At 52.8% G+C, this 22312-nt stretch overlaps 1 protein-coding gene across 1 annotated transcript; it reads left to right on the top strand.

The window, feature by feature from the left end:
* The first annotated feature begins 5846 nt into the window (after positions 1–5846).
* On the top strand, positions 5847–11390 carry LOC127344650 (uncharacterized). The gene is made up of 4 exons (XM_051370964.1): positions 5847–6069; positions 6170–6275; positions 6522–6682; positions 11259–11390. Exons 1-3 carry the CDS (start codon positions 6028–6030, stop codon positions 6650–6652), a joined length of 279 nt encoding a protein of 92 aa, XP_051226924.1. The 5' UTR covers positions 5847–6027; the 3' UTR covers positions 6653–6682; positions 11259–11390.
* The last annotated feature ends 10922 nt before the right edge of the window (positions 11391–22312 follow it).

Below are 22312 nucleotides of genomic sequence, written 5' to 3'. Positions count from 1 at the left end.
GCTCCTGCATGCGGAGCTGAGCATCGGTGGATTCGATCATTGGATGTAGTACTACTCCGTTTGTCATGTAACCTAGCTCCATCCACATCTTCCACTCTGAACTTCTGATCAAGCAAGGGGGATCGCTGTCTGAAAGGAATCGGGCGCTTGCAGTGTTGCCGGTAGACAGTACACTGGGCCTGCATGCACGGCCGGCACTGATCAATTATTTGTACGGGTGCAATTTGGCGGGCCAATGAACGCCCACCGCGTGGCGTGGAGACGATTGATGCGATGCGATCAAAACGAGCAGGCAGCGTGAGGTGGGGGCGCTCCCATATTCCCGGAGTAGCCACAGCTAACCTGCCCCGCCATATTTCTCCATATTTCACTCCGCATTTTCTTTTTGAGAGAATACAACACATTATTGATCACATGACATCAATATAAAGAATTTTTCAGATGCAATCCAGAGCAAAATCTAAAATAAAACATATGCGAGTTACATCACAGTTTCTAGCTAGAGTGTGTGCCACCCTATCAAGAGAGCGATTAACATGCGGAAAGATAGCCGAGCTAAACATCAGTACCAAAAGTTTGATGTCCAGGATCGAAGATTTGACTCGCCGAATCAATAAGCAAAGACCACCTCCTTGCAGTAGCCCATGTCACTTGCAATGGACAAAGCACGACGCAGCGCTAGCGCCTCCGCTAGCTCAGGAGAAGTGAAACCCATCAAAAGGTTCGCTGGCTGCAGCAAGATAGTGACCGACATGATCATGAAACACCGCCCCCACCGCCACCCGGCCTTGATCAGCAAACAACGCTGCATCCACATTCACCAACACCTCCCCTAGCGCTGGAGGAGGCCATTTTTACGCTTGTTGTTTTCACACCACATTTCTCCAAAATCGCGGAGCACCCCACATTATTGATCATGCCATACCGTCAAATTTATGGCCAGAACTTCATGGTGGGCTTGGTGGTACGAGCTATATAGCTTAACTATGTACATTGGTACCTAGTTCCTGCTAGGCCTTCGTCTTTTTATTACATAATACTTTTTTTTTACAAATATAGATGCTCACCCCCTCCCTATAAACACATGCACACAACTCACTAACCTATAAACACCTTCAAGAGATTGAAATGAAAAATATGGAGGTTGACGAAGTTATCGCATGTGGCTCGTGAAATCTGAAAATAAATCTAAATTAATGTGAGCACCCATGCCAAATTTAGCAAATCTGCGTAGGCCGGTTCCATCACAAGTAGTCTAACCAACTGAGGTACGGTCAGCTGACCATGTTTAATCGACACCAGCTACGCCCGTATGTAATCTATTTCCTTGCAGCATACGCATTGATTAAATCCAAACAGAGGGAGTACTTTGTAGCAATGTAATTATACACCGCTTGCCTAATTACAATCACCTTTTTTTAAGTTACACCATAACTTTTCTGATGGTAAATTTTGTTTGTTGCCTTTGTATTTTTCTAACACTCATCACGGATTTAGCCTTACCTATGATCCACTGGATGATACATTTTCCTTTGGAGTATTGTAGGGGCCACAGGTGCATTTTCCAAAGTAAGTTCTCTCGCTCTCATTTACCTTATGAGAAGTGCGGCAGGAATAGGTTGAAGGAATAGGTGCTGAGCCATCTGAGTAGTGGAATGCGTCGCCAGCGCTTGCAGACGGCTGAGGCGCGGGGGAGGGACGACGGCTGCGGGGGAAGGCGGATGAGGATTTCGCAGAGGAGGTCGTCGTCCTCCAGAGGCCCTGCCGCCGGCGAATGGGGGCGGCGGCGGCCGAGGCTTGCCGTCCTCATCTCGTCCGGGATTGTGGTGGTGGACTCTGGACTGTGTAGACTACAACACTACACCCGATGCGAAGCCTAGTGTTAAGAGCATCTCCAACAGGCCCGCTATATCGCGCTAAACCTCTGCTAGCGCGCGCTGTAAACAGCTAGCGCGCGCTGGGCCGTATTTTCCCCCGCCGGACGCGGCAAAATGCAGCGCGTGCGCGGGCGGAAAAAATCGTCCTCCGCCGGGCGCGGCAAAATACAGCGCGCGCGGGCGCGGAAAACAGTTTTCTATACTATTTTGCAATCACAAAGATCAAATAATCACACATAATTCATGAAACAAATAACGTACCATAATTTAAGTGGACACAAAGTGCAACATACATCACATAGTTCAAGAACGACACACAAAATGACGTAGTTCAACAATGACACACGACATATGGTTCAAATGGACAAAGTGGAACACATATCACAAATGCATATCACACTTCCGCATTTTCCAAGTCAACACCTTCTTCTTCTTCCTCGTCATCTTGGGTTGAAGGAGGAATAGTAGCATTCATGGAAGACACGAAGCCTCCCGGTGGTGCTCCCATACTCCCATACACACCACTCACCGAGCCTCCCATGGTTCCTCCAAAGACTCCTCCATAGCTTGGTCCTCCCATGCCGGCCATGCCTCCATAGCCTCCCATGCCGGCCATGCCTCCCATGCCGGCCATGGGCATGCTTCCCATGCCGGCCATGCCTCCCATGGTGGGCATGGGCATGCTTCCCATGCCGGCCATGCCTCCCATGCCTCCTCCAAACGTCGGCATGGCTCCTCCAAACATGCCTCCTCCAAACATGCCGGTAGTGGAAGTGTTCATGTTGGCTACCAACAATCTCTTTTTGGCCAACACTTCATCGCGAAGAAGGTTGATGTACTCCTTTTGCCTCTCATCCATATGGGAAGTATCCATCAAGAAAAGCTTCCTCTCCTCCTCCGCTAGGCGTGCATGCTCCTCGGAGGCTTGCCTCTTCTCCTCCAAAGCCAACTTCTTCTCCTCATTGGCGGCAATCCTCTCCTCCAAAGCGGCTCTCCTAGCTTCAATAGCATCCATAGACTCTTTCTCCAAGTTTCGTTGCATCTTTCTATCTTCATTTGCTTGCAACCTTGCATTTGCAATGCTTTCCATAGCCATGGCAATGTCATCATCTCCGGCCTTCTTTCCCTTCATTTCCTTGGCGGTCTTCCTACCATGCACATTCCTCCGCCCATTGTTGACGGAGTGAGGAGTGGAGCTTCTCTTCTTCCCTTCATCACTTGAATCATCATCATCGATGATTGTTGCATCACCGGTAGCATGGGCCGCCATAGTTGCCGCGTCCAACTTGCCGCGCGTCTTCCACTTCTCTTCATTCCCTAGCACTTCATATCAATGATGCAAGGTGAATGGCTTGCCAAGAATCTTGTTGCCTTTCTTGTTCTTCTTTCCCACATCCCTAAACAATCCTTGAGCCATGGAGTTCTACACATATGCGGAAAAGAAAATAGATGAGCTATATGAAGTAGAACCGTATTCTTCTCATATGAGCCATATGGTGAACATAGTAGAATGACTTACCCTATCATTCTCATTAGTGCCACTTGGATTGAGAACATCGATGTTGGCTTGCACGCCCGCCCATTTTTGGCAATCGGTGTTGATGCCGGACCAACGGGACCGAAGTGAGCGCATGGTTCGCTCGTTCCCACTTGTGTGTGTGTTGAAGTAGTCCGTCATCCTCATCCAATATGTTTCTCTTCTTTGATCGGTACCGGTTGTTGGATCCATTCCAATTGTCAACCACATCTTGCAAAGCAACTTGTCCTCCGCCATGGTGTAGTTGGCGGACCGACCGGGAGGGCGAGTTTCAATCAACCCTTCTCCTTCCTCATCTACATCCTCATATTCCTCCTCTCCATCGGCGGCTTCATGATGCATGAATGAGGATCCAACATTCAATGTCTCCATGAATGCCGCATCATCGACTCTACAATGCAATGAAATTCATCACTTCCCGGCTAGGTATGCATCTAAACTAGAATTTGGACAAAAAGTAGTGTTTTTTTACCCCTCGGGCATTTCATCATGCACCGTATGTGCGCCCGGCGGAGGAGGAGGAGGAGGCGCCTGGTACGTCGTCGTCGTCGTCGTCGGAGGAGGCGCCTGGTTCGTCATCGTCGGGGGAGGCTGCGGCCGGCGGGGGACGGGCGCCTTCGCTTTCTTCGGCGGCGCGACGGTGGCGGGACCGATGTGCGGCCGTTTGTTCGACGGCGCCTTTCCCCTCCTCGGCGCGGGCCGCGCGCGCGGCGCCTCGCGCGACCATCTGCGCGCGGCAGCGCCTGCGTGCAGTGCCCCGCGCGGCGGGATGAAGAGCGTGCGCGCAGCAACCGTTGCGTTGCCGCCGTCGGCGCCGCCGCTAGGGTTTGGCGGGGGTGCGGCGGAAGTGGCGGCGGCGGAGGGTGGGACGGAGTAGGGAGGGGTGCCGGAGGGGTCCTCCATCGTCGGGATTTCACCGGCGGCGCGCGGAGACGACGGATTGGGCGCTCGGGCGGCGAGGCGGAAGAGGAAATTTCAGCGCGGGGGATTTTTCGCGCTTGGACGAGCGATGCCGCGCGCTGTAGCCGACGCGCCAGATATGCCGCTCCGGATTGTGCAAAACGCCGCGCGCCCTAAAAAATTTACAGCGCCGCGCCGTTTACCGCTCCTGCTGGAGCGCGACATTCTGTCCCGCGCGCGCTATATCGGACGTTTTTATGCCGCGCGGCCTATATAGCGCGCCTGTTGGAGATGCTCTTAACGTGACACTGAATCACGAGACAGCCCAGCCCAACCCATGGCTGGACAAACGTTCACTCCCACGCGATTTGTTCTTTCAATTTTGTTTTTACCTTTACTCCTTTCCTCGTCGAAACAGGCTTTTACCCCGCTATATTAATATATCACATAATCGAAACAACAAAGAGTTCATGATTGGCGCAAACAACACAAGCATACCCAAAAGAAAATACAAAAGAAAAAAAAAGATAAACTATTACCGAAAAGGTCGGATCGATGAAAACGGGAATGCCTCGCAACCGCTGCACCGCCGGAGAATTTCCACCACACTCCTAGCACTCTGAAGCCCCACGTACGAAGCAACACATTCAAGAAGGGATGCGACGACGACGCCGCTGCTGCCCGGAGTGATCCTAGGGTTTCCCCTGGTAGGCGCAAGGATAGGGAAACAAGGCTTCACTCAATGACCTTCAAGAAGGAAGGGTGGCGCCTGCGGACGTCACCGCGCAAGTGTCGGTGAAACCGACAAGGATTTCTCCCGACCCTGGCAACCCCGCCACGGACGCTCCATCGTGCTCCACCACACTCCGCCCACCACCTCGCGCCACCACGGTCTTGCAGGCACCACCGCCATCTCACCGTGACCAACGAACCGAGGTCAACACGAATAGGACGGCCAACCGGGAGTGAGAGGCAGTACGTCAGCAGCCATGTCGGAGGGAACCACCACATGCGGACACCGACCGGACGCGTCGACTGGAACACACCAGGCCCACCTGGCCCGGCCGAGCCCGAGCGGGTACGTGAAGTTTCGGTCTCCGTGCTGCATCATACGCGCCACGGATATCGCCACCCCAACTCCGACCGCCCCTCCGTCCGCCAAGAGGAACACCGCCGGGCAGGGAGCCGGCCCGTCTGGACCTAGATGGGGCCCGAAGGGCCCAGATCTGGGCTAGGCAGGCACCGCCCCGAGGTGTTCCAGTTCAAAAAAAAAAAAGGAATAGGTTGAAGGAACAACGATCGGACGGCCCCAATTTTCTCACGATGGACGGCAGAGGACGCGGTTCAGATCAAGCCACACAAAAGCGTGAGCCGGACAGAACAGGGTAAGGTGAATGGCGCGGTGGACCCGAAAAAATCCTCTCGATCGCTTCTCGGCGAATGGGGATGCGGCACCCACGTGATCGCCCAGCCCCCACAAACTGACATGTCCCTCTCCTCCGTCGGCCTATTTCTACCTCCCCGCCGGTGTTACCTGGCAAGCTCTCGTCACTTCACTCCTCGCGATCCCGGCCACCATTAGCAAGCACTGCAGCTCTCTACCTCTGTTGTCGACGCTTGGATTCTCTCTCTGGGAGGAAGCTAAGATTTGGATTTCTCAATCTGCCGAGCGAACTAGGTAGCTAGCTGTAGGTGTTTGCTGGGCGCGCTGCCATGGCCGGCGAGTCGTCCTCCCCAGCTTCTTACATCCGATTGGTACGTAACGTTGGTGGTACAGCTAGCGTGATCGAATTGGGAGGCTGGCTTCATGCGCAGCTCTGGCGTGAGAATTCACATTGTTCATCCATTTGCGCAGGTGCAGCACCTGATCGAGAAGTGCATCTGCTACGACATGGACAAGGAGGAATGCGTGAAGGCGCTGGAGAAGCACGCCAACATCATGCCCGCCGTCACCTCCACCGGTAATATACATAGCTGCGTCCGTCCATTTACAGCTTCGCATTGCTTCCATCGGGTATCTTCATGCTAGTCTGTGCATGCATTTTTCGTTGCTTACTGTCTGCATGCAAGGGAAGAGAGACGTTCTGGATCTTGCGATTGTTAGCTAGAAATACAGTATTGCGATTTTGCACCTTGAGAAGCTAGCTAGCTCTTGCTTGCTAGCTCTGAACTTTGCATTGATTTAATTTGCTGCCTTGGTGGGACAGTGTGGAAGGAGCTGGAGAAAGAAAACAAGGAGTTCTTCGAGACGTACAAGAAGGACCAAGGCGGGCAGAGGACCGGTCCTTCGCCGGAGCAGTCGTCTGCTTCAAGGAGCTCAGATGACAACGATAACTAGGACGAGAACCATGCATATACGGAGTATATTTGTTAGCGTATATTAGGTGTACATAGCTGTATTGTAATCCTAACTGTATTGTAACCCTAATTGGTCTCTTGGCCTAATATAAATACAACCGGAACCCCACGCTTATACGTGAGAGGCTTCCCCAAACTTCTTTTGCCGTCCTACATGGTATCAGATTGATCCTACCCTAGCCGCCGCCGCAGCCTAAACCCTAACCTAGGCCGCCGCCGTCTCACCCTTCCGCTGCCCCAATGTCCTCTCCAGCCGCCCTCGACGCCACCTCCGGCGCATTGGTCTCCTCCTCCTCCGGCGCTGTGCTGCCTGGCGGTGCCTCTCGCAGCCATGCGCCCGTGGTTCTCTCCCTCGATGCCTCCAACTACACCAAGTGGAGTATCTACATGAAGGCGTCTCTTGGCCGCGCCGGCCTCATCGGCCACATCGACGGCACCACCGCCGCCAACCGCACCGACGCGTCCTGGTCGTCCAACGACTACACCGTCCTCCATCACCTCCACTCTGGCATCGACGAGGACGTCGCGGACATGGTGCTCGCCCGTGACCAAACGGCGCGCCAGCTCTGGCTCGCTATCCACGAGCTCTTCTCCGCCAACAAAACTAGCAAAGCGATCTACCTCGACAACGATTTTCGTCAGCTAGCTCAAGGCGCCTCCTCCATCACCGAGTACTGCCGCCGTCAGAAGCAGCTCTCCGACGCCCTCGCCGACAACGACTCGCCCGTCTCCGACCGCGCCCTCGTCCTCAACACGCTTCGCGGTCTGGGTCCGCGGTTCGCGTCCGCCGCCACCATCATCTCCATGACGGACCCGCTGCCTTCCTTCCTCCGTGCCCGGAGCATGCTCCTCATGGAAGAGATGCAGCAGTCCAACGCGGCCGCCAACGCCGCGTCGACGGCTCTCGTGGCCCGGGCGCCCGCTTCCTCGCACCGTCGCCACGTGCACCGGTACCGCTTGCCGCGGCGAGTCCTCCACCAGCGGCAAGACCAAGAAGCCGAAGAACAAGCCGAAGAACGGGGGTGGCCAGCCCGCCTCCCGCTCGGTGAACCCTGCACCCGCGGGACCTTGGGTTTGCTTTTCTCCAGGCACGGGACAGTGGCGTGCCCCCAACGCCCCTGGCATCCTCGGCCCGCGTCCGCAGGCCTACCACACCACCTCGGCGCCGCTCTTCTCGTCTGCACCGTCGTCCAACGCCCCGGCCACTGGGACAACTCTGCCTTGATCGCCGCCCTCAACAACCTCGCCCTGCAGCAGGGCGGGTGGGTCATGGACTCCGGCGCCTCGTCCCACATGACCTATGATGATGGTAACATCTCCGTTCCTACACCCCTCTCGTCTCCGCACTTTGTCACCGTCGGTAATGGTCACACTGTTCCGATCACCTCCTCGGGTCATACTTCGTTTCAAACACCATCGGGCCACACGTTTAAACTCAATCATGTTCTTCTTGTTCCACATATTATTCGTAATTTGCTTTCCATCCGCAAGTTCACACGTGATAATATTTGTTCCATCGAGTTTGACGCCTTTGGTTTCTCTGTGAAGGACACGAAGACCCGTCGCGTGATTCTTCGATGCAATAGTGACGGAGATCTTTACACCTTTCCCGGCACTTCAACCCGTTGGCCTACCACCAAGTCCACCGCCTTACTTGCGTCATCCAATAAAGAGCTATGGCACCAACGCTTGGGTCACCCGGGTCACGACGCCATATCCTCCCTTCAGCGTCTAGATTTGATAAAGTGTAATAAACGTCGCCATTCTAGTGTGTGCAATGCGTGTCAACTCGGCAAACATGTTAGGTTGCCGTTTAGTTCATCTACTTCTGTGTCTAGTGCTGCTTTCGATTTGATACATTGTGATTTGTGGACATCACCCATATTAAGTATTTCTGGTTGTCGCTATTATCTTGTAATTGTCGATGACTACTCACACTTCTATTGGACTTTTCCGCTCACACAAAAATCCGATGTTGCCCGCACACTCCAGAATTTCTTTGCATATGCACGCACACGCTTTGGCGCCACCATCCGCTCCCTTCAAACAGACAATGGCACCGAGTTCCTCAACTCTCATGTTGATACTCTACTCTCCACGCATGGCACTCACCTCCGCTTATCGTGTCCATATGCGTCTCAGCAAAACGGCAAGGCCGAAAGAGCTATACGCACCATCAACGACACTATCCGCACCATTATGTTTCATGCCCATCTTCCCTCGGAGTTCTGGGCTGAAGCTCTCGCCACGTCTACCTACCTTCTCAACAGCGTCCTTGCAAAGCAATTGCGTCTCGGGTTCCCTATACTCGCCTCCATGGTCGTCCTCCTCGCTATGACAACCTTAGGGTCTTCGGCTGCCTTTGCTACCCTAACTTGTCATCAACGGCGAAACATAAGCTCAGCGCTCGTTCTGTTGCTTGTATCTTTCTTGGATATCCTTCCAACCACCGAGGGTATCGCTGCTATAATCCAACAAACGGCAAACTAATTGTCTCCCGTCATGTGGTATTCGACGAGACTATTTTTCCGTTTCAGCTTGCAACACCACGGCCTACGTCGCCGTCTCCATCATCGTCGCGGCGTACGGACTTCCTCTTCGATGATCCCCGGTTGTTCCTGCTGCTACCTCACGCGCCAGCAACACCGGGTCCTCTGCAGCACCACCACGGCAGCCTGCCACGACCTCTCCAGGCCGATCTGCCGCGGCACCTCCGCAGCCTGCCGTGGCGCCTCGGCACCCTGCCGACGCTCGCTCTCCTACCGGGACAGCACCCGGTGCTCGCGAGCGCTCCACTACCTCTACGTCGCCCGCTGCTCCGGCTCCGCGCACGTCACGGTCTGGACGTGTTGTCCGTCCCGTTGATCGGCTCAACCTTTCTACCGTCGATGCTCCTGCCGATCCTGTACCAACCACCTTCCGTCAAGCTATGCAAGACCCTCGGTGGCGTACCGCCATGGCGGAAGAGCATCGAGCACTCATTGACAACGGCACATGGTCCCTTGTGCCACGCCCACCTCGTGCCAACATCGTGATCGGCAAGTGGATATTCCGGCAGAAATTCCACTCCGATGGGTCTCTCGCTCGCTACAAGGCCCGCCGGGTTGTTCGTGGATTTTCTCGGCGTCCCGGTATTGACTACGACGAAACCTTCGATCCTGTTGTCAAACCTGCTACTATACGGTGGTGCTGCACATCGCCGTCTCCGGTTCTTGGCCCATCCGTCAGCTCGACGTCAAGAATGCTTTCCTACATGGCAATCTTGATGAGGTGGTTTACCGTCGCAGCCACCTGGATTTGTGGACCCCTCTCGGCCTGATCATGTCTCGTCTCCACAAGTCTTTATATGGATGAAGCAAGCACCTCGCGCACAGTACCGGCGGTTTGCCACCTACCTTGCTACCATGGGTTTTACCGCCTCGAAGACGGACACCTCATTGTTTGTTCTCCGGTCCGCGGTGACACGGCCTACTTGCTCCTCTATGTCGACGACATCATAGTTCTTGCATCCTCTCTTGTCTTCCTTCGGCGCTTATTGGAGCGATTGCACACGAGTTTGCTATGACTGATCTTGGGGACCTCCATTTCTTCTTGGGTATTGCTTTGTGAGTCGATCCTCTCGGACTGTTTCTCTCACAACGCCGATATGCTGCCGATCTTCTTCGCGCTGGCATGTCTGACTGTCACTCTTCCCCGACACCAGTTGACACTCAGGCTAAGCTATCTGACCATGATGGTGCTCTCCTTCCTGATGCTACGGAATATAGGAGTTTGGCAGGTGCCTTGCAGTATCTCACTTTGACTCGCCCGGATATTTCCTATGCAGTCCAGCAAATCTGCCTTCACATGCACGCTCCGAGACAGCCTCATCTAGCTCTCATCAAGCGTGTTCTCCGCTATCTTCGTGGTACTATGGATTTCGGCCTCCATCTGCGTGCCTCTACTTCTTCCGACCTGACGGCTTATTCCGACGCTGACTGGGCTGGCTGTCCAGATACACGTCGATCTACGTCGGGATATTGTGTCTACTATGGCGACAGTTTGATCTCTTGGTCTTCCAAGCGACAAACAACAGTCTCTCGTTCCAGCGCGGAGGCTGAGTATCGCGCTGTTGCTCATGTGGTTGCAGAATGTTGTTGGATCCGTCACCGCTACGGGAACTCCATCGACCACTTCGATCTGCCACCGTTGTCTTCTGTGACAACGTTTACGCCATTTACATGTCGACCAATCCGGTGCGGCATCGCCGCACGAAGCATATTGAGATCGACATACACTTTGTCCGGGAGAAAGTTTCTCTTGGCGAAGTTCGAGTGTTGCACGTCCTTACGCACGTCAGGTTGCTGATAGTATGGCCACGGGGCTACCATCTTCGCTCGTTCTCGACTGTCGGTCCGATCTATGCGTCCGAGAGCCTCCCGCTAACATTGCGGGGGTGTTAGCGTATATTAGGTGTACATAGCTGTATTGTAATCCTAACTGTATTGTAACCCTAATTGGTCTCTTGGCCTAATATAAATACAACCGGAACCCCACGCTTATACGTGAGAGGCTTCCCCAAACTTCTTTTGCCGTCCTACAATATTGAACAATGGGGCACGATTGTAAATAAATGGCAGCTAGCCACGTACCCCATGGCGGCTGGCCCAGGTACCGCCGGCTGGACGATCGATCCGTATGGTGGACGGTTGGTCGAAATTCGAATAGATTCAGAATCACCGATCGGTCGGAGTGTCCAGAGAAGGTCGTTCGGGTGTTTTTTTTTTTTTGAACTTGTCGTTCGGGTGTTGTACATGTGGAGAATGGGTGGACATCCAGACTCCAGAGACGACCTAGAGTAGTGCGTGCTCGCCGTAGTTTGTAATCTGTACACATCTCAGCTAGCTAGCTGGTTGCTGTCAGAAGAAAAGCCGCCCTTGTCTCGTTCCGATCTATGGCTTTTCTACGTAGCCTACTTGGTACTTGCTACGCGCGCGCGAGGCTTCCCCAGCCCGCCTGCAATGGACGACGCCGCGCGCCCGATCGAGCGACGACCTATTCGTTTCGCGCGCGCGAAACGTAGCCTGCTCAATGATGTACATGCATGTCGCCTTCCGTACATACGACGCCGCCGCGACAGGAACAGCTAGCGGGACATACATACGCGTATGTAAGAGCGGCGAACACGTATACGATTACGACCGGCGCGTGTACGTGGTACGCACGCACGTGAGGTGAACTTTCGCATGGCGGTTCTTTGCGTGCCCGTGCCGTTGGCCGCTGCTCGCCACGTACCCGGGGTGTGGCCGTGGTTCCTTCTATCGGCGTTCGCGCCGCGTGTTTTGTGATGCTTCACGTGCCTAGGACGGTGTGGCCTCTTCAGATCCTTCGCCGTCGCCGCCGACCTCTTTACTTTGCGACCGGACCACGGCGGGCAACATGCGCCTCGATCATGGCGGCGGCGGGCAGTTGCCCTTTTCGGGCTGAGTGGAGCCGGCCGGCCGCTAGCGAGCAGATGGGTGGGCCGGACGTAAAGGCCCAAAACACAGCGCCGCGCCGGCCCGTGTGAGTACGAGGGGATCCGGACACTGTTAATTAGTCCCACCTCGGTACATTAACGAGACAATTTTCTGCTTAAATACGTACGCCGATGCCTGGCTATCACCGAGCTCGAATGGTGGGAGCAAGCAGTGGAAGAGGCCAAGTGCCGCCGCCCGGCAGCTAATCAACCCAAGCACACTCTGTGTGGGGCATCTTGTCTCAGAACCGGTCTGATCCTGTGGAGCTAGATTGTGCTGTTAATGCGCGGGCAGCTGTTGATTAGACCAAGCACATTCTATGTGGGGCGGCCTGTTCAGAACTGCTAAATCTTTTTTTCCTGCTTTTGGACTTGTAGTTTCATCTATAATTTTCGAATAATAATGCACACTATACGTAATAGCCCACATTATACACCTGCCATATACACAAGAGTCCACATTATACACCTCCATTTATTCCCCTCTTCTTATACAATTGTCATGTTGATACGCGGCAGAAGTTCTTAGGGCATCTCCAGCGGCGCGACGGATTTTAGCGTCCGCGCGCGTCCGTTTGCGTCGATCCTTTTGGTTGAAATCGATCGCGCGTCCGTTTGCGTCGGGGGTGGCTCCAGCGGCACGACGCATTTTTATAGGACGAATCATTTTTTTTTAAACATGAAACATAGTTTACATATTTAAAACATAAAAATAAACCTAAACGCCTACTGCTCCTCGTCGCTGTGTTGCTCCTCGTCGCTGTGCTGCTCCTCGTCGCTGTCGAACACGATGAGCTCCGGTATGACCCAAGGCCAGTTGCCATCCGGGGGAGCGTACGCCGGGCGCGCCGCCGCCGGTGCTCGAGGTTGAGGAGGCTGCGACTGTGGCGGCGGTGGAGGCGCCCAGTGCTGTGGCTGTGGCGGCGGTGGAGGCGCCCAGTGCTGTGGCTGTGGCGGCGGTGGAGGCGCCCAGCCCGCGGCCGTGGCGGCGGTTGAGGCGCCCAGTGCTGCGGCTGTGGCGGCGGTGGAGGCGCCCACAGCTGCGGCTGTGCCGGCGGTGGCGGAGGCACCGCCGACTCCAGGAGCGCCATTCGAAGTGCTTCATCCGCCGACAGGCCCGGCGGCATGACGGCGGTGGCGTAGCGGGGCAGCGGCGGCTGCACAAGCGCGTCGTACTCGGAGACGAGGACGGCGACCTTCGCCATCTCGTCGTCCGTCATGTTCTCCGGGAACTCGAAGTTCCGGCCCTCCGCGAAGGCCTGCTGCCATTCGTGGAAGACGACAGCGACGTAGTCGTCGCTGTCGTGCTTCACCTCCTCGCTATGGTACGTGAGCGCCTCGACGTAGTCGTCGTCGTCGTACACGGCGTAGGCTTCATCGTCGTCGTCCTCGCGGTCGTCGGCGTTGTTGTGCTGCATCTGCTGACGTTGCGTCCGCGCCTCTTGACGACGTGTCGGCGCCTGCTGACGACGGGACGGCGCCTGCTGACGACGAGCCGGCGGTGCAGGACCGAAGGGGTAATCCCTGTCGCCCATGAAGCCTGCCCTTCGTCTCCTGTCCGTCTCCGTGGAGAGGTACGTATGCCAAAACTCCGAGTCGATGGCGTACGCCGCAATGCCGCGGAGGTCCGCCGGCAGATACCGCCTCCTGCGCCGGATCTCCGCCGTCCGATCAGGCTCACGCGCAGGTACTGGAGGGATGGGCACCCGGCGGCAGCTGAGCCGCCAGCCGCCAGGCAGCTGCACGCCAGACCAGGCGTCGTCGCACGACATCCATTTGCCATGCATGAGCCTCCCCACAGTGACGGGGAGCGGCACCCTCTTGCAGCCGCTGCCGGAGGCCTCGAAGTCGTTTTTCTTCCCCATGGCGCTGCGGCGGTGGTGGTGCGAGTGGAGGCGTGGTGTGGGTGAAGGAGCGACGCGGCCGGTGGACTTTTAAGGGCGGCCGCGCGCGGGATACGATGCCATTGAAGGCGTCACAGAAGCCCAGCCGACGCCCGCCAGTGCGCGTGCAGAACAGGCAGCCGCGCCATTGATGGCGAAGGCTGCGGCGCAGACATGGAAGCGCTGACCGCCGAAGCGATGCCCTCGATGCAGGCTCGCTGCCAGGCGGACCCGGTGGAGAAGCGAGCGGACACTTTGCGCGTCCGCCGAGAGTCCGCCGAGACGCAAACCTGGCGCATATTTGGGCCAGGTTTGCGTCTCCGCGGACGGCTCGGTCACTTTGCGTCGCCCCGCTGGAACAGGCCCCAGACGCATTTCCGGTCACGGCGGACGAAAACGGTCGCTCAGCGTCCGTTTGTGTCGCGCCCGCTGGATGCCCTTAACCCTCAAGGACCCTCTTTACCTTTTCACCCACTCTTGTGTCTCCTTCTTTGGCATACAATATGCTGATTTCACGCCATGTGATCCTTGCAAAAGAAAATCATGCCAAGTTAGCCACCCCTTGCATGACATGTGTAAGCACGTCAATATTAAGAAAACTTATGTTGAGATCATAATTCATATCTAAAAATGCAACAATCTTAAACAAGAACACAGAATGCAAAGCAACGACACAGGAGTATTGTAGAGCTTTGCTCTTTTTTTGTACATTGATATTTTGTAATAGAAGAAGTATTATATAGGTAGCGTATGTGAAACAACATTTAAAATTTCTTACATCCATATGGCATATTATTGGAAAAAATAAACATTAGAGCATCTCCACTCGTGCCACCCCCCATACGATGTCTGGCGTATTAGATATGTAATATGGGTACGTATATAATATGGTGTAGTACACCAATTGTATACGTACCGAACTCTGTAATTGTCTTGTGGAGGCTTTTCCTACCTATATAACATGCAACCGGTCCCTCGAAAGAGGGTACGACCGTTCCTTCCAAAATCGACATGGTATCAGGCCTCTCCTTTTCCTACGACGTATAGCGCCGCCGCCCTCGGGACTCCTCTTCCCATCGCCGACGCCAAGCTCCACAGGACATCATCGACGGGCTCCTCCCTCGATCTCTACAACCGCCGGCCAATTCCCTCCCTCAGATCGGCTTGAGCATCCCAAACAACCTTACAACCACAAACCCTAGCCTATACAGATAGACAACAATCAGATTTCTTCTCCAAACCCTACCCAAACCCTCTGTCGCGACAGCAGAATTCACCGAAGTTCTGCCGCGCCAGCCTGCCACGGCAGCGATTTCCGCTGAAGTTCTGCCGCGCCAGCCTGCCGCGACAACGAAATCCGCTGAATCTCTGCCGCGCCACAGTCCGTTCAGATGGCGTCTTCTTCTTCGTCTGTTGGGGTGCCGACTATTGGTGCTCCCCCTGCCACCAAGCTGACACGTGAAAAATTTCTCTCCTGGCAAGCTCAGGTTTTGCCTACCCTCCGTGGGGCTCGAGTTATGCGCTTGCTTGAAGGTACTGACTTGCCGCCGCCTGAGTTTGTTGATTCTGAGGATGCTGACAAGAAAAAGATTCAACTGCCCAATCCTGCCTATGATGCCTGGATCACACGGGATCAGCAAGTTGTGAGCTACATCGTCAATTCTCTATCTGAGGATATCCTCTCTCATGTCTATGGTATGGTCCATGCTGCTGAAATCTGGAGTGCTATCCATGACCTGTTCTCCTCCCAGTTCAAATCTAGGGTTTCTAACAACCGCGGTGCACTCATTAATACCAAGAAATTGGACATGACAGCCCAACAGTATATCACCAAGATGAAAGGCTTTGCTTCTGAGCTGGCAACTACAGGAAAGACTGTTGATGATGATGAACTCAAGGATTATATTATGAATAGACTTGATGGCTCTTACAATGGTTTTGTTGCTGCTCTTAAAGTTGTTCCTTCGACATCTCTCAATGACATGTGCTCTCAACTGATGTCTTATGAAAATCGTGATGCTATACTCTCTACCACGGGTCAGACTACTTCGGGGTTTATGTCATCCGTCAATGCTACACCTCGTGTTCCAAACCCTGGATATGGAGGCGGTCCTCCGCGGCCTTCAGGTCCTGCACCGTACCTGCCTCCACACCTGTCACAACAGCCGGCCACTTTTATGCCTCCGGTGCATCAGCAGCAGCCCGCCCCTTACATGCCTCGTGCACATCAGTACCAGCCGGCCCCTTACATGCCTCCGGCGCATCAGTTTCAGTCATCCCCTTACATACCTATGACTCCCCAGTATGCATCATATGAACCAGGTCCCCATATGCCGCCATATCAGCAGCCGTTTGCTCCTACTCCATACATGCATTCATACATGCCTCCCCCACAGCAGCAGCCTCGTCCGCCACGTCCTCCCCAGCAGCAGCAGCAGCGCCCTCGCCAGGACCGTCCCAAGAAAGGAGGCAAGAAGGATCGCCGCGCTACACCATGGCAGGATGGTGTTTTCTGTCAAATCTGCAAGAAGGAAGGGCATCCAGTGTTGGTGGCGATATGGTGATGATGATGATGACAAGCCACCGAAAGAACCTAAAGGTGCTGATGGGGTTGATACAAATTGGTACATAGACACATGTGCCACAAATCATGTCACTGGTCAACTCAACAAGCTCAATGTTCACGAACCATATCAGGGCCGAGATCAAGTAAACAATGCTAGTGGACAATGTATGGACATTGCACATATTGGTCATTCTGTTTTGTACACCCCTGATAGCTCCATACAACTTCGTAACATCTTACATGTTCCTGCTGCATCCATGAGTCTTCTTTCTGCCCATAAACTTAGTCTCGATAATAATTGTTATATGGAAATTCACCCTTTCTTTTTCTTGATTAAGGACCAGGCAACAAAGTGCACCGTGTTTAGAGGTCCTTGTCATGGTGGCTTATACCCTCTAGTTCCAGTTTCTTCAGACCTCTCCAAGCATGCTCTTGCCACTGTCAAGCCTTCATCCTCCACGTAGCATCGTCGACCAGGCCATCCATCTTCGTTTATTGTTCAGCAAATTCTTGGGAAGCATAAAATTCTACATTCCCCATAAATAAGTCCTTACATATGTGATCCATACGAACAGGCTAAGAGTCATCAGTTACCATACCCTGTATCCACTAGTGTGTCTATTGTTCCCTTGGAGCAAATCTTTTCTGATGTATGGGGTCCTGCTCCTCTATCTGTAGGCAAACATTCATATTATGTAAGTTTCATTGATGATTTTAGCAAGTTTACTTGGATCTTTTTGCTCAAGAAACGCTCTGAAGTATATCAAGTTTTTCTTGATTTTCAACACTATGTTGAGCGCAAATTTGGTCGCAAAATTCTCACCATGCAAACTGATTGGGGTGGTGAATATGAGAAATTGAATAGTTTCTTTCAACGTGTTGGCATTGTTCATCATGTCGCATGTCCTCATGCTCATCAACAAAACGGTTCTGCTGAACGCAAGCACCGTCACATTGTTGAAGTTGGCCTTGCTATTCTTGCCAATGCTTCTATGCCTCTCAAGTTTTGGGATGATGCTTTCATCACAGCCGTTTTTCTCATCAATATGCTTCCCACCAAAGTTCTTAATTATGAGACCCCTATCGAAAAACTTCTCCAAGTTAAACCCAACTATGAGACTCTTCGTGTTTTTGGTTGTACGTGTTGGCCCAACCTTCGTCCCTATAACAAACACAAACTTTCTTTCCGCTCTAAACGTTGTGTCTTTCTTGGTTATAGTTCTCGTCATAAAGGAGTTAAATGTCTTGATGTGTTCACCGGGCGTGTCTATGTTTCTCGTGATGTTGTCTTTGATGAGAATGTTTTTCCCTTTGCTGAGCTTCATCCTAATGCTGGTCGGCGTCTTTGCGAAGAAATTCTTCTCCTTCCACATGACAACACTCTATTGGCATCCACTGATAGGGGCGTGCATACTAATGACCACTATTTGCATATTGTTCCTCCTGTTTCTTCTCCACAGGTTGTTGCCGCGGAGACACCAACAAGTTCAGATTCACAATCAGCGTCAAATTCTGAAGAAAATGCTGAAAACAGCTCATCAAATGATGCCATATTGCATGCTGAAGAGACAAATGCTGATCATGGCGATCCCGAGGCAGATTTGGCATCCGCATCTTCCTTGGATCACGCGCTGTTAGGGGAGGATAGTCCGGCCACGTCTCCCGCGTCGCCGCGCGGCTCACCTCGTCCGCGCCAATCATCGCCCACCACGTTGCTGGGCGACAGCGCGTCCGACCGCGTGTCCCCCGCCTGGGCCCCGCCGACTGCCGCTGCTCCCCACTCCATGCCTGCCACGTCGCCGCGACAGCGATCGCTGTCCCCGCCTCGGGACGGGGCGCGGTCCCCTCCACCTGTTGAAAGGATCGTATGCCGCACCTAGAGGGGGGGGGGGGGGGGTGAATAGGTGCTAACCAATTTTTAGTTCTTTTTCAATTTAGGCTTGACACAAAGGTAAATTCTCTAGATATGCAACTAAGTGAATTTACCTATATGACAAGACTAACAACTAAGCACGATATAGCTACGCAATATATAGGAGATAGAATAGGATAGAGGTAACCGAGAGTGGAGCACGCGATGACACAGAGATGATTCCCGTAGTTCCCTTCCTTTGCAAGAAGGTACGTCTACGTTTGGAGGAGTGTGGTTGCTACGAAAGCCAAACCAACAGCCACGAAGGCTTCACTCAGATCTCCTATGAGCAACGCCACGAAGGCCTAGCCCACTTCCACTAAGGGATTTCCTCGAGGCGGAAACCGGGCCTTTACAAGGTTCTTGGGGCACACATCCACAACCGAATTGGAGGCTCCCAAATCTGTAATAATACAACAATCAACAATAATACATCAACAACAATAAACTAGGGAACCAAAGAGGAACACTAGCAAGAGGGCCCTCAAACAAATGAGGGGGAAATGTAAATCGCTTCGGTGAGGATGTAGATCGGTGTCTTCTCCTTCGAATCTCCAAAGATCAAGAGCTTTGGTTGGGGGAGGAAGGAGATCTTGCAAATCTTGAGTTCTTGAGGTGGCTCTAATGGAGGTGAGGCTTGGCAGAATTTTAGTCAATGATTGAGCAAGGAGCAAGGTAGAAGAAGGAGGGTATAAATACCCTCTCCAAAAATCCAGCCGTTGGAGTCTTCGGGGGCCGGATAATCCGGCCTAAGTTGGGGCCGGATAATCCGCCCCCCACCAAAAATCCGGCCCTAGGAAAAATCCGGCCAAATGTCCGGCCAAATGTCCGGCCCATGTCCAGAGCCTTACTGAGCCGCGTCGCCTCTGGTCCTTAGCCGATTGGGTGGGGGGGGGGGATATTTTGGAAATATCCGGCCCGGATTATCCGGCATTGGGGAAAATCCGGGCAAAAGTCCGGCCAATAATCCGGCCCCAGTCCAGGGAAGTACTGAGCCTCATTGCATCGAGTCCTTAGCCAAAAAATGGGGGCCGGATATTTTGCAAATATCCGGCCTGGTGATCCTGTTACAGCTTCTGTTTGACACGTCTTATCACATCCGTCACACATATACATGTATCTATATAATCCCTGCACCATTTCATCAAACATTAGAGTATCACATACATTGACATCAAACACGCAAAACATATTATGAGAGATGTTCTTTCAATCTCCCCCTTTTTGGTGTTTGATGACAATATACGGATTTGCAAGAGAATCACTATAGAGAGCAAGCATGTTGGCAAAACATAGAGGCACTCCCCCTACATGTGTGCATACAAGTAATTTGCATTTGAATACAACTACACAACACATAGGTGCGAGGTGCCTCAACATAAGAGGTATCCAACATGAGCTCTAACAAGAGACATAGACATATATGAAGTTGAGATAAGGTGATAGAAATCATACCATATGGAGATATATAATACGGAGATATAGCATCACACACAATATAATAACCTTGATCTCAACATATAGAAATCTGAAAACCTTAACAATGTCTCACAACCACATATAACACGTAGTTTTGAACGGACAAACCAACAAGCCACATAATTCAAATAAACGACATAAAGGAGGACACAAGCAATAGAAGAAAGATAAACGCATATGCTTGTGCCCTAACCACCATGCAAATCCCGTAGAGAGAACCTAATAGAACACTTCTCCCCCTTTGGCATCGAGACGCCAAAAAGGAAGAAGCACGATGCTACTCGCCCCCATGGAGATTACTCGGAGCCCTCTTCGCCCTCGGACTGGAACTCCTCTTATTCATCTTCAGTGTCAGGGGCAGGAGGAGAGCTGCGAGTGTAGTTGGCCCTCTGAATGCAGTCCTCAAGATCATTCCACGGAACATGTGAAGAGTGCCACCCACTGTAACCTGGGTGAACTGGAGGCTGAGGTGGAGGACCTTGCTCACCACTGAGCTTATGAAGAATGACCGCCTGAGTATGCTGAATCTCAGAACGCTCACGGCTGGCCGCAAAGTTCTCCTTATGAATCTCAATATTCATGCACAGAATGTGGCGCTGAAACCAACTAAGCTTCCTCACTTGCTTCTTCATGGCAGGAAGATCAGCATGTCAAGCAGGGGCAAAACCACTAGTGTGAGCATCTCCCATAAAGGAGTCATGAGCAGGTGTATAATGGGGAACCGGCTTCTTCTTGTACGCCTTCTTGACAGTGTGCTTCGCCTTTGGGAACCGGCTCAAGTCTTCATCCATAGCCACATAGTTGTTGATGAGGAGCTGGATATATGGTGCATATGGCATGGTGGTCCGGGAGACCACGGCATCATGAATCTCATTAAAGATGAAGTCCATGACATCAAGAGAGAAGTCATGATCCTCATTACCATCACGAGCACACATAAGGATGAGGTGCATAAGATCCACAAGAGCTCCACAGAGTGCATCATTGTTTCCACCACTTGGAGCAATGGTGGCTCGAAAGAAACAAAACAACTGACCGTAGATGGGAAGCAGCCCCTTGGTGGTACCAACCGCTCCAGAAGAGTTATAGAGATCATAAAGCACATTTGTATCCGTCTTCTGAGGACCATGGAGGCGAAGGCCTCCTTTTGCAGGAAGACCAAGAATAGAAGCAAACCGGCGCAAGGTTGCCTCACAATGAGTGGAGCCAGACATCCATTCCATAGTGCGCGCCTCATCTTTCTTGAAGGCCAGAGTGGCAAAGAATTGCTTAATCAACTCCGAACTATAGTCACACTGAATCTTCATCAGATCCTGCAAACCCATCCTACCAGTCACCCAGATGGCATCCTCAAAATGATTATTGACAGCCAGATCATCCACATTGATTGCTTGCATGGGTCACACTTTCCTCATGGGCTCATATATATCCTTGTAGATGAACTCCTGCTCCAAGCACCAGAAGCGCTTGCCCTCTATCTCATCATCCCTCTCAAGATCTTCATACCAGTTCTTCATCTGGATTGCTGCATAAGAGACAATGTCCATTGTCTTGTAGTTCTGCCTAGTTTCCTTGTTCTTCCGCCTTGTAGCGGTGGACTTGCGAGGAGCATCCGGTGCAAATTCATCACTTGACTGGTCATGCCTTGGGCGTCTCCGAGAACCCCGAGAAACACTACCCGTGAGAAGCAAAGACGGATAGCAAAGAGAAGATAATGCTCATAAGTCATGTATGATAAAGTAATGTACTCTAGAAACATACTATAAGTCGGTAGAAGTCTAGACATGATAGATTGAATCAGCACTACATCAGCGATGAAGCTCCAGGCCGGATAATCCGGTGTCCCCGAGGGGCGGATAATCCGGCCCGGCCGGATAATCCGGCTAGCGCGGGGACCGGATAATCCGGCCCTGCGGATCTATAGAAATCGCAATCAAAAACTTGTCTACGACCAAATCGGCCTTATAGCATGCAAGAGGAGTATACTACACACGATTTGGAACAACTAGACACCATCTCCACCAAGAAAAACACATATAAATCACAACACCTAGGGTTAGGGATTATGAGTCATACCCGCATCCATTGGGAAAGCCGCTTGGAGGAGATGATAGCTAGGGAGGAGAGGCACCCGATCCACCCAAAAACTCCGAGAGGGAGCGGACAGGGCGGCTCTGGCGAGGAGGAGGAGCTCCGGCGACCTTGAGGGGAGAGAGAGGAGAGAGAGGCGCGTGGGGGCTGGTTGTGAACCGTTTGCCCCCGCGGCCTCTGATGTCTACGCACGCTTCTATTCCTGTAGACAG

The sequence above is a fragment of the Lolium perenne genome, chromosome 3 (genome assembly GCF_019359855.2).
Source record: "Lolium perenne isolate Kyuss_39 chromosome 3, Kyuss_2.0, whole genome shotgun sequence".
Taxonomy (NCBI): Eukaryota; Viridiplantae; Streptophyta; class Magnoliopsida; order Poales; family Poaceae; genus Lolium; species Lolium perenne.
Note: the sequence above shows the minus strand (reverse complement) of the source record. Positions and strands in the feature narration are given on the sequence as shown.

Coding starts and splice junctions, on each gene's coding strand:
- LOC127344650 (XM_051370964.1), top strand. CDS start 6,028: ATGGCCGGCGAGTCGTCCTCCCCAGCTTCTTACATCCGATTG. Junction 6,070..6,169: donor CAGCTTCTTACATCCGATTG/GTACGTAACGTT, acceptor CCATTTGCGCAG/GTGCAGCACCTGATCGAGAA. Junction 6,276..6,521: donor GCCCGCCGTCACCTCCACCG/GTAATATACATA, acceptor TTGGTGGGACAG/TGTGGAAGGAGCTGGAGAAA.